At 43.4% G+C, this 16,935-nt stretch overlaps 2 protein-coding genes across 8 annotated transcripts in view; one reads left to right on the forward strand and one right to left on the reverse strand.

The window, feature by feature from the left end:
- LOC123510886 (glycine receptor subunit alpha-2-like) overlaps window positions 1-12,090 on the forward strand; it is a 47,085-nt gene extending 34,995 nt beyond the window's left edge. For 2 of the 7 annotated variants that reach the window (XM_045266338.1, XM_045266340.1), the window contains 7 exons: window positions 585-712; window positions 4,493-4,575; window positions 6,580-6,720; window positions 7,233-7,465; window positions 8,250-8,381; window positions 8,833-8,934; window positions 10,282-12,090. In XM_045266338.1, the coding sequence (XP_045122273.1) occupies window positions 585-712; window positions 4,493-4,575; window positions 6,580-6,720; window positions 7,233-7,465; window positions 8,250-8,381; window positions 8,833-8,934; window positions 10,282-10,470 (1,008 nt within the window). In that variant the 3' untranslated portion in view covers window positions 10,471-12,090. Of the gene's footprint in view, window positions 1-584; window positions 713-3,527; window positions 3,611-4,492; window positions 4,576-6,579; window positions 6,721-7,232; window positions 7,466-8,249; window positions 8,382-8,832; window positions 8,935-10,281 lie in introns of all 7 variants that reach the window. The other 5 variants (XM_045266339.1, XM_045266341.1, XM_045266343.1 and 2 more) reach the window with 5 other exon arrangements.
- Window positions 12,091-12,234: 144 nt separating this feature from the next.
- Window positions 12,235-16,868, reverse strand: LOC123510887. The gene is made up of 6 exons (XM_045266345.1): window positions 14,389-16,868; window positions 13,784-13,843; window positions 13,304-13,657; window positions 13,066-13,143; window positions 12,821-12,940; window positions 12,235-12,698 (listed from the first exon to the last, which is right to left on the reverse strand). Exons 1-6 carry the CDS (start codon window positions 14,491-14,493, stop codon window positions 12,468-12,470), a joined length of 948 nt encoding a protein of 315 aa, XP_045122280.1. The 5' UTR covers window positions 14,494-16,868; the 3' UTR covers window positions 12,235-12,467.
- Window positions 16,869-16,935: the final 67 nt, after the last annotated feature.

The raw sequence follows: 16,935 nt of genomic DNA on the forward strand, positions 1-16,935 counted from the left end.
GAAGGAGAAGGAGGAGGAGGAGAAAATCGTCTAAATTCTGAGTCTGAGATAAGAATGATGATGATGATGATGATGATGATGATGATGATGATGATGATGATAATGATGATAGATAGATAGACAGATAGACAGACAGATAACAAAGTACTCATGAAAATAGACACTGGAGGAAATAGGTTAGAGAGAGAGAGAGAGAGAGAGAGAGAGAGAGAGAGAGAGAGAGAGAGAGAGAGAGAGCAAACGCCTATGGATGATAAAAAAGAGAGGCAGTTTTCCCTTCCTTTCGTTGTGACAGGAAAAGGAAATTGCCTGTTTTTGTTGTTTATTTTTATCTTTTTATTAGCCATATAGATTTCCCCCAGTGAACCGCGTGGCTCTGAGGAAAACTGCTTGATTCTTGGCCAAAGGTTACGATTTAGACACTGACTAACAACAGTTTCTTGGTGGGAGAGGCAGCATTTCCTCATCTCTAACTTAGTTCAATCCTACTAACAATTTCAAGGCGGAAGAAGTAGCGTTTTTCTCTAGCCGGCAACATATGACCACCTTGTTGCGGCGTATTAACTCTCGTTTTCTTCCTGTAGGTGCAAGCCAAGATCTGGAAACCTGACACGTACTTCAACAATGTAAAGGATGCCTCGGTGCACAAGGTGACAATGCCCAACATTCTCCTGCGCATAGAAAAGAACGGGGACATTCTGTACAGCATGAGGTGAGTGAAGGGAGGTCATCTACCAGTGTTCCCCCTTGCAGGATGTCGTTTTCTTTCACCTCACATTCTTTTTAGATTACGTTGGCTTAAAGTTAGGTAGTTATCGAGTCTTGGCTCTTCGTAGTTATTCTGCTATTCAAGTTTTCATGAAGGGCACGTGGCAGTCTGGTCCTTTGTTCAGTATACTGTTTATATATTTATCTCCATTCATTATCCGTATTTATGTTTTGTTCAGGAGTGCTAAGAGTAAAGTGTAATCTCATAAACATTTCAGTTCGTGTTGATTTACAGACACTCTAAGGTAGATGATTTCTTTATGATGCATTAACTTTGATACAAAACAGAGTGGAAACAGGAAAAAGCTTCTCGTGGAGCATCAAGACACTTTCCTCCTTCCCACAGTACACTCAACATATACGAGGAGACACGAGTGGAGGACAGTTTTTATGGCATTAATTTTCAGGCTCGAGACGAAGTGAACCATACATAAAGTAATATTTTCTCGATATACTTTCAAAAGCTTTTCTTCCCTCATGTACTTACAAAGACAGTGAGGCAGATTATAAATTGTAGAGAACATTGAGTATCTGAATGAAATATAAATAAATTGTCTCGACGTACACACGAAGACCTTAAGCTGAAGTAAACCATTCCACAAAGAGAAGAGTGTTCGTACCTTCCAGCTGTAAAGACTCCCCATCCCATCGCGACTTGGTGAGATTGGTGGTGCTTTCCCTTCAACCCCAGCTAAGGATTGACCACAAGCTGACCTGTCTGTCTTAACCTCTTCAGTACTATGACGCGTTTCCATATTCATTCTTCTATGCAGCTACAGAAACTTATGTGGGGGGATTACAATAGTGAAGACTGTGACCATTAATCTTCTGACCTCCACTAGACCCTTCCTAATGTCAATAAAATCGTCTAATCATATATAAAACTCAGTAAAATTGCGTCCCACTATTGTAGGAGTTAATTACTTTTGTGCAGTCAACAGGCATTAATTACAAACCTTTCCTTTCCATTCACTCATTATAGAAAAGAAGTAGATCAGTGTTGAGTAAAGCAGTACAGAGATAGATGAACAATGTCACGTTGCATGTCTGAATATCTTCCCCTCCTCTCACTATCACACAACACGGCAGCACATACGCGGGAGAGGCAGGCGCTTTCAGGAACTCTGCTACATGATTAGTGTTAAAAGCTAGTCAGTATTTTTCCACAAGGACAGTAATATCAACTCTCTCTCTCTCTCTCTCTCTCTCTCTCTCTCTCTCTCTCTCTCTCTCTGGATTTCTTGCCGCGTCACATTTCCTTGCTTGCTTCTTAATATTTCCTCATAAAAACGTTCCATTTCTTTTCAATATCCTGACGAAGACACAATTGGTTTTGCCTCAGCTTTATATAAGAGTCCTCCGTGGTATTTATTGTTTTTTTTTTTTCTCTCCATTTCATGTTTCTATTGAGGAAACTTGGCATCATACGTAATTCAACCTCTCTCTCTCTCTCTCTCTCTCTCTCTCTCTCTCTCTCTCTCTCTCTCTCTCAGCCGTCCATCGCTGCATAATTTATAAACTTCAGCATAATGTTAAGTCCAGGCCAGTGATTCCCAGCCTTAACACATTCCAGGAACACCTTAAATAATTCCCATGTTCTGTTTTGCAGACACGTATCACTTAAAATCTACCGTAACATCGCTAACGTATTTACATTGTTAAGCCACACAACACTTAACATTTCTTCAGTCACACTTGAGCTTGCTTCTCTGCAAATTTTTTTTTTTTTTTTTTATCTTAGGTGGATGTTGTAATTTATAATGCATCTTATTCTTTTACGGATCTATTGTTGATTCTCGCCTGGTTGGAAGTCACTGCGCCAGGTCTTGGGTGGCGACAAGACAGCATTACATCCAAACCTTCCCAATATTTCTAATCTTAAGCTTAAAATTCTACCCTAAATTAATCTATTCGTCTCTATTTATTGCCGCAATTTCTAAGTGATCGACATGGCAGTACTAATGCAATGCCTCCTCCATACCCTTTTTCATTCCTCTTTTCAGTTATCCCAATTTTGTACCGCAAGTTCTGAGTGACTGAATGGCGGTGCTCATCCAATCCGTCCTTGTCATCTTCCTTATCCTTCTCTTCAGTTATCTTACAATTTTTTTCCAATTTCGCATCCCAAGTTTTGAAATATGGCGATGCTGATTCACTCCTATGTCCTTATCATTCTTTTCTGTGTTTATCCTTAAGTTCTTTCATAGTTTTATACCGCTGGTTTATACTGATTCACATATGGCGGTATTTTTCCCTTCCCTGTTATGTCCTTTATCCTCTTCCGTTGTCCTGTCCTATTCTGGCTCAGTTCTGCAAGCTTTGGGTGACAACATGGCGGTTTTTCTCCTATTCATCCTTGACAACCTTACTTATATCCTCCTCTTCTGTTATCCTAAACTTTGTATGGCCACGTGTTGACTTGAAGGAAGGATATGTCGGTGTAATTCAACCCTTCACTCATCTCAAGCCAAAGACTCGATTTCAGCTTCGGATCAGTGTCGGGGCTCGAATTACCCAAGTCCGCATTTTAAAACGATCTGGGCTCTCATAAAGACTACTTTTAAAGGTCACAGAGATGACTGGTTAACAGAATACTCGTTAAACTGTCACTAAAATCATAAAAACACTCTTAAAATTCAAGGTTAATTCTATTGGAACCTGTTAAAAATAGTGAAGATAAGATTTCCCGGAGCGTTTAAGAATGTGAGTCATCCTCCTTTGGGGCAGACCACGTGACTAACAATGTTGCCATCTCACAGGATTACTCTCAAGCTCTCCTGCAACATGCGACTTCACCAGTTTCCATTTGACGCCCAGAGTTGTAGCCTTACCATGTCCTCCTGTAAGTAGCCGCCCCGTCGGCCTCGCACCCTTCACTGGCACGCTGTATATTATTCGTATGAGTCGCCCTTCCACTCTGTGCATCCCTTTGGTTTTCACTTCTCTTCGGTATTCTCGCTAGTCTCTGTGAGTAGTGTTTCTGTCTCTTTAGTAGCTTGTTGTCTCTCTTCGCCTTCCCTTCCACGCGGGACGGGCAGGTACAGTAGCGTTTTAACTGCCTCGGTGTAAATTTCCGTATCGACAAAGTAGTGGCTCGTCTCTCACTAGGAAGCACGTTCGACTCTCTCTCTCTCTCTCTCTCTCTCTCTCTCTCTCTCGCGCAGATCGAGAACGCACCATAACACTAGTGGTAGAGTATCGGTAATTAATTAACAAGCATCTCGTTGTTTCATTAATCACAACGGTAACTAGACGGCATGTTTGTAATATTAACTGAATCCCGTTTTCTGCTCGTCTTGCTGTAGTGTTTACCCAGATGTAGGCAGTGATAAGAGATATGCTGGGAGACCGGTAGCATTTTGTACTTACACCTTGACAACGTACTCAGCCGTTTAGCGTAAGAAAAATAGAAAAAAAAAAAGACAGTCTGGCGTGATACCGAAGACGCAGCGACGCGGAAATCGTGCTCATGCATTCGTGGACCAAAGGAAATGCTGCGTGAAAACATCGCAAAAAATTATGATCGATAGAAATGAAGAAAGGAAGGGAGGGAAAAAAAGTACACAAGTGAGGGTTCGAAGAGAAACAGACTGATGAACTAGAAAGGTGAGGGATCGAGAAAGAGACAGACTGATTAACTAGTAAGGCGAAGGTGACACTGAAATAAAGGCCAGAGCGAGTGTGCCATTCCCACGGGGCACCTGACGCCTTCTCCCTCTGCCAGGGTGACTCTGCGCCTCACCTGCAGCATGGAGTTCGCCGACTACCCCTTCGATGAGCAGGTGTGCGGGTCCATCATCAGCTCCTGTGAGTATGGCTGCCCCGCCCCGACCCGCCCCTATCCGCCCCTATCCGCCTTTACCCGCTCCGACCCGTCCTGACCCGCCCCTATCCACCCTGACCCACCCTGACCGGTCCTGTTTTCACCTGACCTATCCAGCCATAATGACCTTTTTTGACTTCCCCTGACCTACCATACTGTGACCTGACCTGCCCTGGCCTGACTTCATCTACCCTGACTATACCAAACCTGCTCTACTTTAACTCTACCCTGCCCTGCCCTACCCTGGCCTGATTTCACCCTGGGATGCTGCTGAGACAAGGCTGTGTGTTGTGATACTGGCTGTTATTCCTATTATTATTATTATTATTATTATTATTATTATTATTATTATTATTATTATCATTGTTGTTGTTGTTGTCCTTATCATTTTCCATTTTGCTTCCATATTGTCACTTTTAACATCTCGCTCCATTTCTACCGTTTACCTTTCTAATGTGTGGTTTCAGCTGTTCAAATTCTCTCTCTCTCTCTCTCTCTCTCTCTCTCTGCATGGCATCGCTTTCGAAGTAAGTAAAACCGTACTTGAGAGGACAAAGCACACCGAACGCGTCAATATTGTTCCACGGAGCCTCGCACGGAGACTCACAGACGCGGCCGAGGAGCGAGAAAGGCGAAGCAGGAACAGATGAAACTTCGTTGAGGATTAAGTGAAGCGGTCCGGAAAATGTGTCTCGTATCCTGCAGCTCAAGAAAGGAAAGAAGGGCTAAAATGTCTGTCCCTTCCTTAATTTTAAAGAAGTGGACGGCTGTTTTAAAAAGGAAGATAGCTCAGGAAATGGTTAACTTGTGTGGGGCTGGAAGGTATGGAGGTGGAGTGAGCAAAACGACTAAGTGGTTCTTGCTCTAAAAGGAGAAAAGTGGGAAGAAAAATACCTCGACTGCCAAAACAACACAAACTGAGGAAGAGGAAGGAGTGTTTTACCTCTTGCCAGTCCACACACAAGGGAGAATGTAAGCGGAAAGAAAGGAGGGACTCGTGCGAAAGATGATATGGAGGCTGAGTTGAAATATGTAAAGGGCGAAAGTGGTTCTGCTTTTAAAGGAATAAAAATGGAAGAAATATAACTTTCCTTCCACACTAAGAAAAGATAAAGAAAATGGAGGTATAGCGTATCATTATCGCTGCACAAACAAGAACGAAAATAGACCGAGAGAGAAAGGAAAACGTTTTAAATCAAGGAAAAAGTTGAAGGAAAATAACTTGGTATCACAATAACAGAAGCTGAGGATGAAGGACGAGTATCTAAATGTTTACAAATTGATGGACAAGGAAGAGAGGAAAATAGTGGAGCAGGTTTTATGACAAGAAAAGTGGGAGGAAAACTGCGCTGCTTCTCACAAACACATTGCCTGAGGAAGAGCGAGGATTGCTTCACTATTTAGTTACATTTGCTACTCCAAACAAAAGAGAGAAAAGACTTGGAAGGAAAAAGGAAAAAGAGTATCACCTTTGTACATCCTGGAAGAGGATATTAGAAAAAGAAGAAACAAAGCATCAAGTCTTTTTTGTGACAGAAAATGAGTGAAAATATTGACTGCAAATACATGTTAGCTGATCAATGCTACAATCAGAAAAGCATGTTCAGAAACCTTATTTCCATGAGAGAGAGAGAGAGAGAGAGAGAGAGAGAGAGAGAGAGAGAGAGACTTATATAGCTTGCGCATTAGGAAACACAACATTCCTCGCTTCAGCCATAAGAGCCAAAACACCATGCACACTTTTCAACATCCGCATTCAGTCGATTCCCTCCGCCATGCATACTACATTCATTTCTCCACAGCGCCTTAATTACAGGTAAGTCCAGCTTCGTGCCGTGTGACGATAACATCTACCTTCACTTGATTACCTTCATTATTTTACCACCAGAGCACTTTTATATTCATGGAGTCATTCCATTAAACACCAGGGCCTGCGTTGTCATGAGGAATTAATGGGTTTGGTTCTCTCCCTCCGTGTGGTGACGCAGACGCCAACACAGACGACGTCATCATCTACGAGTGGGACCCAGAGATACCTATCGACATGCCTGATGAGTTGGAGATAGCCCAGTTTGATCTTCTGGAGGACCGACGCGTCACGGAGAGCGATACACAGGTCTACGTGACGGGTCAGTGTGACGGGAGAGCCAGTGGTTAAAAGGTTAAACTGACTGGCAGGTACTTTAACCCCTTCAATACTGGGACACATTTTTACCTTGAGATTTGTTTACGATTAGACCATTTTATTGACATTAGGAAGGTTCTATGCAAGTCACAAAATTAATAGCCACAGTCTTCATTATTTCAATCCCCACATATGTTTCTGAAGCTGTATAAAATCACAAAATAGTAAGAAGAATGAATATGGAAACGCGCCGTGGTACTGAAGGGTTTAATGCCACAACAAAGGCTCGTATTCTCCAACACTTATGTTCCTTCACTTCAGAAGGCTTTATCTAAATTTACAAGAGTTTATTAAAGTGTTTTTACGGTTCTAGAGGCAGATTGATGACATTTCTATATTATTAACTGAAGAAACACTCTCTGTGGCCTTGGAAAATAGTCGTGGTGAGAGAGCAAAGTGTTTCTGAATGAGGGCCAAAATCATACAGAGCCAAATCTCATCACACTCCTCCTTCAGGTAACTTCAGCTCACTCAAGGTGTCCTTCGACCTGCGACGCCAGAACGGGTACCACGTCCTGCAGACCTACATCCCCACCATCCTCATCGTGGTCATCTCCTGGGTCTCCTTCTGGCTGGACCCTAAAAACGCCGTGCCTGGCCGCGTGTCCCTGGGAGTCACCACCCTTCTCACCCTCACCACCCTCGCGTCTGGTATCAGGGCTCAGCTTCCTCCTGTCTCCTACGTCAAGGTAACCCCCACATCACAGCCTCACTATTCTACCTTCTTAGTTATCATGTTCTGGTTGTCAACATTATCAGTCTCATATGTAGGGGAAAACTCTCTGGTAATTTCTCTTATTGTTCTCTCTGTCTCTGTGTTTAACGAGTCTACTAAAAGGGTTCTCATGTAATTTTCTTCACTGTCCTCTGTCTGCTGTCAATGAGTCTACTGAACGGAAAAAGTCTTAGGACAATTTCCTTTTCTGTCTGCTGTTTCTCTTATTCAGGTTCGTCCCTCCCAGCAAGGCGTCTGTTTCAACTCTCCGTGTAGTACAGTCCCCTGTCACCCCTGCCTTCCTTCACCACTGTCAGGTTGCTGTAGTTACTCTAATCATTCATCCATTATGAACTTAAAGTATGACGTGGCCTCTTGGGTGTAAAGAACGCGTGTAATTCCATCACTGGCTATTATTTTGTCTGTTGTTGTTATTTACGAATTTATGAGTAACAATTACATCATCGACCTGTGAGAAAGCGATCCATCAGAACACAGGCATGGAAGAGAAAGGTACAGGCTACGTTAGGTTAGGTCCGTCAGTAAAGAGGGTTTTTTTTATGCAAGAGGGAAACTAGGCAAGAGCAACAAAAAACTATATTAAAAAAGGCCCACTTCAAATGCAGATTCCCTAAAAGAATGGAAAGAAGTAGCCGAAAGATAGAGACAATTGTCTTGAAACCTCTCTTAAAAGAAGTCAAGTCGTAGGAAGATGGAGATACAGAAACAGGCAGGGAGTAACTGCCGCTTCCCCGCAGGCCATTGACGTGTGGATCGGGATGTGCATGATCATGGTCTTCGGCGCCCTGCTGGAGTTCACCTTCGTTAACTGGCTGGCCAATAAGAAGATGACAGGGGAGCCTTCCTTAGCTTTCCGCCTCCCACTCGCCGTAAGTCCCCTCTGATGTCTGTGCATGCTGCAAAGGTCCTCCCTCCCTTGTGCCTAACGCCTCGCCCCTTGCCCCGGTCCTGGGTCACGGGCTGAGTCCTCCCGTGCCCCAAGATGCAGTCCTCTGTCCCATTATATTATTGGTAGTTAAGATATTGAATTACTGATTACTGTTACCTCCTTGCTTTGTGATGTTATGGAATTAAAAATGTACACAAATAAATTATAAACATATTTCATAATTTGCATATTATATTTCATGCCTATCCTATCTTCGTGAAATACTTCAAAATGCTTCCACTGAAATTTATTATAAATTCTATCATGCAGAAATCATACAATAGCACTACTAATTATCTGTTAAATTATACATGTCTCTGTGTTCTCCTCTCCCTTCTCCTTCTCTACCACCTCGCCCTCGTCCTCCACCTCCTCCTGATGTGGGTCTACAGCTGTTCGGGTCCGAGGAGGAAGAGGTGGGACTGGACAGTGGTGTTGGTGATAGTGATAAGGTTGATAGCGAGGCAGCTCCGGCCGACACTAACTCATACCAAGTATTAGAATTACTAAAACAAAACGCACACTATTTATTTGCATTCACAAAATTTGTCATCCAAATTTGCGCATCGTGTTTACATAAGCTTGTGGTCTACGGAGCGTGGATTTACCGTAAACTTAACTTGTGGACCTCGGCGTTCGAGGGAGCAAGCTCGCGGCGAATGGTCCCGGGAGTCAGCCCCGCGCATGCCGAGGTCCACCGGTCATGCATGATCAGGTTGTCTGTCCATGGACGTTCCAACCTCCTGCTCCGCTGTCACCGCTGGACGTGTGATATCCTCTTTGTTACTCCTCTCTTGTCTAGTGCGACAAATGTGCATGTCTTATCATTACATCAATGTTCCCAGCTTTTTCCGTTGTAGCATTATTGTCATACTTTACCATATAATGGCATGCATGCTTATGAAAGTTATGTGATTCATTTTATTCTTGCAACTTACATTCTAACGAAGCTATCTGATAGCGGAAATGTGTAATGTATTTTTGCTAAAAGAAATCATGCTTGTTGACATAAGCCAAGAGTATCTCAGACAATATATTAACGCTTTGAAAACTAGATCTATTTTTTATTTGCGTCTAGCTTTTTTAATTAAACAGATTGGCCGTAGTCAGGAGAAGAAAAGCCTTGCTAATCAAGCTTTTACTAATGCAACCAGTGTGGATTGCCTTGTTACTTAGTGAATCATTAGTATGTCCACAAGCAATAAGGTCGGCACGATGATGCCATGGTGGGGACGAGAGTCCCTGCCTGGACTAGTCCCTTGGACTCGTGCAGCAGGCGATGAGTGATCAGCCACGACACTCAGGATTGGCTACCCACAGCGCTCCCAGTGCCCACACCGCTGAGGCCCAAGCGATGGTGCGTCAAGGAGGGATGGGAAGTGTCAAGTGATGCAGGACATGCCTTTAGTAACGGCTTGCCGTGCCCCGCCCGTCAGCAAAGACTCACTGCCGTGCCTGGAAGTCCTGCATCTTGCCTCTTCACGCGCTGCACGTCTGGGAGTTAATTGTTTAGTTGTCTGTAATTTATCGGTTGCTTGCCTGGTTAATTGACTGATTGATCGTTTCATTTGAAGCGCCGCGACACATCAGTGAAAAAATGGTAATTAATCAATTAATTAAAGAAAAGTTTTGCCATATGAAAAAGGGAAGTATATAGTGCTTCAAGGGAAAACAGTTTAAAAGTATGCTATATTCTCTTTTATAGCCGTACTTCAGTAGCACTATATAGTGTTCAACAGTGTGTGTTATAAGGTAAGTCAGCAGCGTCATTCAGTCAATATGGGTGGGTGATCTAGGACATTCTTTGAGCTAAGTAGTAATGACCCTCCTACCACCCGCAGGACCCGGAACCCATCGGAGCAGACCCCAAGGAGCCCAGGAACTACTACAACCACGCCATGGCCGTTGACCGTCTGTGCCGCGGCTTCTTCCCCGGGGCGTTCGTCATCTTCAATTTGATCTACTGGCCCTACTACCTCATGCGGCAGCACACACCACAGATGATGGATGACACCACCTTCGGAGCCTAGAGCGCCGCGGAGAGCCTGCGTCATAGTTACAATACAGTATTCTTATCCATTTCTTACTTAATATAATCAGTGATGCTTTTTTTCGTGAATACTTTGTTACCTGGAAGAGGCAAAGACCAAAGTGAAGGCAGACCTTAGCTTCGTGCGGGTTCTCGACTGCTGGCATCTCCTCAGATCCCGCTGCTCTGAATAACAGATTATGAAGTACTTTAAATGTCATATACTCAGCAAAATAAATATGTTGTCAATATCATCCCACAGTCACAATGACCGAGATTATTTTCAAACATAAAGAAAGGACATTAGATACGAATCTTGCAATCATTCTTCCATTAACAACTGACACTTTTAGCATCTTGACGCATCGCCTTGCACGGGTAATTATTACTGGTACACAAATAATGTGCTCTGGTGTGCCCTTGAGCACGAGTTTCCACATTGCACGCGACTTTTGAACAATACGAATTACACAGGAAAGTGTAGGAGTGACTATTTTATTCTCAGACTGAGAAAAATAGTCTTATTTCGCGTGTCACTGGACATCTGCGTACGTCCTTGCTCCTTGGAGTTTAGAAATGGCTGCTTTAAAACATGACATTCTTTTAAAAAGGAGATGACCTGCAGTGTAGCGCTTCCCGTTCTTCCCGCCATGAGAAATACGATTTTTGGAGATTCCATTTTATCATACTCATGCAGCTTACGTTTGCCATCATCTCTCCACGACCTCTCAGTCCAGAGGTTCTCGTTATCTTTCATGTGGGACTTGTATACAAGGTAATCGCTTCGCTGCAGCATGAACGATCGCATAACTTACAGCTACAAGTATATTATGAACTCTAGTACATTTCTATATACATCTACTTCAGCGCGACATAAGTTTGGAAGTATTATTCTGATGACTAATTGCCTCCCAACGCCCTCGCTGGCTCTTTCACGACTGCCCTTGGAAAATTCGATGGAATCGTGAATTGATTGAAAGGCGTTTCGCTTCGTTACTGGAACAGACGGAGTTCCGGCACCTGAGGGAGGTTGTGTCCTTAAATACTTTCCAGTGACGTAAGCCATTAATAATTCCATCCTTGACTTTTGCTGCAAAACAGACTTACTAGATAAACGTCAGCACTGCCTCTGTGATGTGTTGATGTTATTAGATTGTCCTTGTCCCCAACTCAAAATGATGCAGATATTTACTGTGGCACTCTGAAGTCCATATTTTCTTATAATGTAACACCAGTTTTTGCTAATCCAAGTTTGATGACAACCAACTCCCGGTATTCTTCAGAGTCCTAAGTATGGTTCAGTAGGAAACTTTTTTCTTTCTTTCTTTCTTTCTTTTTTCAATCCCTCGTGTTGTATTTTCATGTCTTAACTCGTGCTGTTCACTTTAGCTAATATCTGTCAGCTTAGCTTGAAAGTTTTGATAACAATGGTGTGAAGGTTTTTAAGGTTTGATAACTTTAACCGATGAAAGAGGAAAGGAATGTTCATTTGTGTAATCTGACACGAAGGATATAAAATATTTAATTGATCATTATTTCCTGTCAGATTTATTCCTCGGATATCTTTTTTCTACGTGTGTAACTCTCTTTTTGACCTTTTACTAATAAAGTTGTCCTGTTGTTCATTGTTTATTTCCCCGTACACTAGTGAAGGAATCCCGGCAGCCTTCCTCCAAGTGGTGCAGTCCTGGCTGAGTTTGTTGACCCAATGCCAAGGTAATGAGATATCTTCTTATCACCACAGGGATAAATAAAACCAGCGCAATGGTGCATATCGAGCTGTACTAAGAGAAAACAGCCTTTTGTGAAGCCAGACTCGTCTATATGCAAATATTAATAGCTATCCATGCTAACAAAACCAACTCTGCAAATATTTACAAGAAACTAAAACTTGTTCACGAAAAAATAAGAACTTTATACAGTGTCACTACACATACTACTATAACAGCACTTGCTTTATAATTGAGCATTAGTGAAAGGGAACCGTCAGGATAACTGCTACTTAGAACCGAAGGCACGTATTTTACCCCATAGGCGGGCCAGCAAGCCTTTCTTGTCTTCAGACGGCTTCCACATCCCCAGTTTCTTCTTCTCGGCATATTCCTGAGCCTTCAGCAACTTGGTGTACAGCTGAGTGTACCGCTTATCCCCGTGCAGCTGCAGATTCAGGGGTCCCGCCAGCGCCAAGCCATCACGCACCAGCTGCTCATTCACACTCTTTGCGAATATCTGTCGGTAAAAAAATAATCCAGTAAGGCATCAGGTGGGAAAATAGAAAAGTAAGGCACATACATTGAGTAACAGAGAGAATATGGGGACTGTAGTATTGCAAACGAGCATGGCATACTGGCCTTGGTTGGTTTGATGAAACAGACCAGCGTGTCGTCATCAGCGTTGTGAGAGATGAGGGTGAACCAAACACGACGATCCACCAAACTGCTGCTGGCTCGTTCCAACCCTGCCGCTGTCACCTGGAAATAGTTGCTGCATCATCACCCTGGATCCACCTCCTCCTCCTCCTCTTCCTCCTCTATCCACCCACACCACTGTGAAATTTGTGAGCATTCGAGTGACTGATGCAGATTATGAACTGTACCTCGACGTCCGCCAGCTGGAGAGGCAGCAGTTGATCTGTCTTGCGGCGCACCACAGCAAACACCGGGCTGTGCTCCACCTGAAGGGGAGGGAAAAGGTAAGTAAGTAGTATATTTCTCTGGAGATTCGATCATCTTTCTTCCATTCATCTATTTCATTGGAAATAACTAGGATAATGAGTAAGATGGGCTAAGGGGGAGGTTGGAGGTACGTAGGAATAGATAAACCTCCAGCCTTACCTGCAGGAAGAGGGGAGTCATGTCCTGCATATAGTTGATCCTGGCCAGAGCAGGGTCGATGCCGTCCTCCCAGGGATGCAGTTCCCCCGCGCCCTCATAGATCCCCCGGTTGTCGGCACTCAGGCTCCTGCCCCCGTCCCCCTCGTGGCCCCTCTTTCCTGCGGTCTCTGTTCCGGAAGAAAACGGGGCTGGCCTTGTTCCATTTTCTGCCAGCGAGGAGTTGGCTTGGGAGTGCGGCGGCGTGGTGGGTGGAGTGGGCGGCGTCACCCCCACCCACCGCACGTGTCCATGTAGCCTGACGTGCTTACTGATGAATTCCTTCGGGATGTCTTGGATCTTGGCAAACTTCGTAAACTGTAACAGTTGATTGTATTCATAAAACGTATACAGCCTGTGTAGAAAGTTAGAAAAAAAGCAATTCACAAACATGAACGATGCGTTATTAGGTATTTGATGCCCTAGATTTTAATGAAGACTCACCGCACGCACGCTGTGCAGCACCACCACCGCACCCGCCGCCCCGACGCAGTACACCCCATACTGAAATGAAGGAAGATAAATGATTAAAGTAATAATGCATAGCCTAATGATGAATTGCGCTGAGCCATCAGTGAGGACATGCAGTAATATGAAGTTTGTAGCACATGACTGTACACCACATGATCTTGTGTGAGTGGAAGTTGAGGTCTGTAGTGAACAACGGATAGCGGGCACCCTGTGTGGTGGTTGGGAACTTGCAGGTGTACTTTATTCCGCCATATCGATCGATAACGTTTCCATGACAACCACTAGATGAAATGAGTAGCTATACTTTTACTAAATTTCTTTATATTATTTACTATGCATCACACACGGCGATAGGCTTCATCTTATTTCCCCATGGAACAATATTCTCTCTCTGTATATATTTTACGTTGTGGGTGCAGTGCGCGTGTGTGTTTGATGGGAGCACGCGCAGAGCTCCACTTGACTCCGATCAGCGGGCACCAACTGGCGGCACGGCGGCGGTCTCCGTTAGGTTGCCTGCTGCAACTGATATCACTCAGCAGCGCCACACACAGCAAAAAGGTAAGAGTTAGGCAAACCTGTATGACCCTGATGTTCTCGTCGATGAAGTGGGTGAGTCTGGATAAGGAGTGGGTGGTGGAAGTGAAGAAATTGGAAGGTGGTTGAGGCGCGTCGTCTGGCATAGCGCTGTATTGATCCTGTGCTGGCCACGTCCCGACCCCTGCACGCCACCCTGGTCTTCACGGGAGCAGCTGCACGGGGCCGTCACTGGGCCTTACCACCTCCAGCATGCCAGCGTTTACTCATAATTGAATAAAGCGGCATCAACACTGAGCATCACGTGAGTCAGCACAGTGAGCATAGAATGGCCTGAAAATCGTAGCCTTGGCCCAGCCTCTGAGACAAGCATGGTGGAGTCCCCGCTCTCCACCAGGTGACCAGGCAGCCTCCTCCCCATCTTCTGTCGCCACTGTTTGCATAATTATCCCAACACCGTGGATTAAGTAATGACTTCCTGGCAGATTGGGGATAGCGAGTGCTGATGCTGATGCTGGTGCCTGTGGAGATGGCTTAGTTTATCTTGACATGATGTAATCCCCCCATCCCCTCGGACCTTTAAATTTTGAATGACACTCGGGGCCCCCGCTGGTACTGATGACAGGAGGTGCATGTTGTAGGAGCAGGGCGTGCTTTTCATGACTTAGGAGGTGTTTTATGAATAAAAACAAGGCAAAATAGTACACAGGGAGGTGCACAGTAGAAAAATTACTCGAAAATATGGTGATATGCGTTAGAACTGAGCCTTCCACTAAAGCCTGTACCGTCTATTGATTGCGTGACAAAATTAGTCATAAGGTCAGCAGTATTACCGTTTTCCTTTAAAGTCCAACATAAACCTTCCTGTGGGCAATGATAGTGTGAACAAGGTGTTGGCCAGTTATTCTGTAAGAGGGAAGTGGCTCATATGCTTTCCTTATCACTGGAAATAAAAAGAATAAAAAATCATTTCAATAACAGTGTCCCTTCCTAAGTAACATACAGCATGCAGTACTTCAGCCTGTTATTCAGCAACACAGTGTGGATAATCCTAAATTTTATTTTTGCAGCAGTTGGAGTATCTATTAATATGTTAGTATTGTGCACGCATTCTTTATTTATGGATGGAAAATTCCTTATTTCAGTGAAAGATTCATAGTTTTTTGGAGTTCATTTTATGATTCACTGATTTAGTAATTTGTAAGATTAACAGCAATGATTAGGTTAAGAAGAAAGAAGTAACGAGTGTGGCAGAACAGCTTAGTGTTAAAGCCCTGCTATGTCTTCCCATGATGAGTGAGGACCATAACATTCCTTGCAATGTGTAGGTAGTGAGAGAGATGGCAGTCCTCTATTCCTTACCAGAAGATTAAAAAGTACAAGGGACAGTTAGTAAGGTTGGTAATGTGCTGTGGTTGGGTCATTCTGTTTATTCATTCGGTATTAACATGTGTTGCATCACGGTTGCATCAGATTTAACACGCCACATATCAGAAAGTTGGCAGGTGTGATTTTTCATCTTTCCGAGCTGTGAGTGGTGTAGCAGTCATCACTGTGAATGAACAGTCAGTGTGGCTCTCCTGGCACTGAACCACACCAGATGTAATGTGACGTCGTACTGAATTTGCACCAGAGCATGCTGAGTGTGATATATTACTGTATGTCAAGCCAGCAATACACAGTAATTTGCTGTATAATGGACCTAGGAAAACTGTGTTGATTGTCACTACTAACAATACCTGAAGTGGATGTAAATTGCAATGAAGTGTGCTTGTGGAGGTCATCATTCAGCCACTGCAATGCTTGTCAGAAATAACAATGTGCTTAAAAGTTGCTACTCCAGCCATCATTTCACAGTTCCAAGAAACCTCATGATACAGTCTGCCAATAGATAAATTTATGTTCATTGCCAATTGACAACCAGCAGGAGGAGCGTCATTCATATGTCCATGGCTCCTGCCTCTGTCCGGGGCATTGTGTTTGATTGTACACTCTTTCAGCAGTTCATGGCAGCTGTTCTTGTTACAGAGAGAACTCATATATATCTATATATTTAGGTATCTATTTATGTGTCTCTCTTTACAACATAAACATGTGTTTTGCAATTCACAAAAGTTATTCTCTTCCTCAATATATTTTCTTACCATGGTTAGTGGAAATTATTCTTCTGCTGCTTCTGTTCACATTTTATCAATATATCAACTTCAAATTTTAATAGATTTGATTAATACATCTAAATGTAAAGGTTTGGATGCATGTGCATGTTATTTGAACTGAAAATGCATGGGGAAAAACATTAAGGTGGTCTATCTAAGGAAAACCTTTTACTTATCAATTTTGTTGAGTAGCGAGCAGTTTGAATGTGTAATTGTAATACTGACTTTTCAAGCTTCCACGGATAATATCGGAAACTAAAAAATTTTATTTGTTGTTAGTTTACCTTAAGTTGATGTTGGATCAGTGATTAAATATTCTTTTTGTGAAGGAACAGCTTTAAGAAAGGTTTTTTCTTATTCCAGACCATTGCTGAAGATAACCACTAAGGATGAGGGAGTCAGTCTTTGTGCATAAGAACAAGCTAACTCACA

This window comes from Portunus trituberculatus, chromosome 30 (assembly GCF_017591435.1).
Source record: "Portunus trituberculatus isolate SZX2019 chromosome 30, ASM1759143v1, whole genome shotgun sequence".
In the NCBI taxonomy this organism is placed as follows: domain Eukaryota; kingdom Metazoa; phylum Arthropoda; class Malacostraca; order Decapoda; family Portunidae; genus Portunus; species Portunus trituberculatus.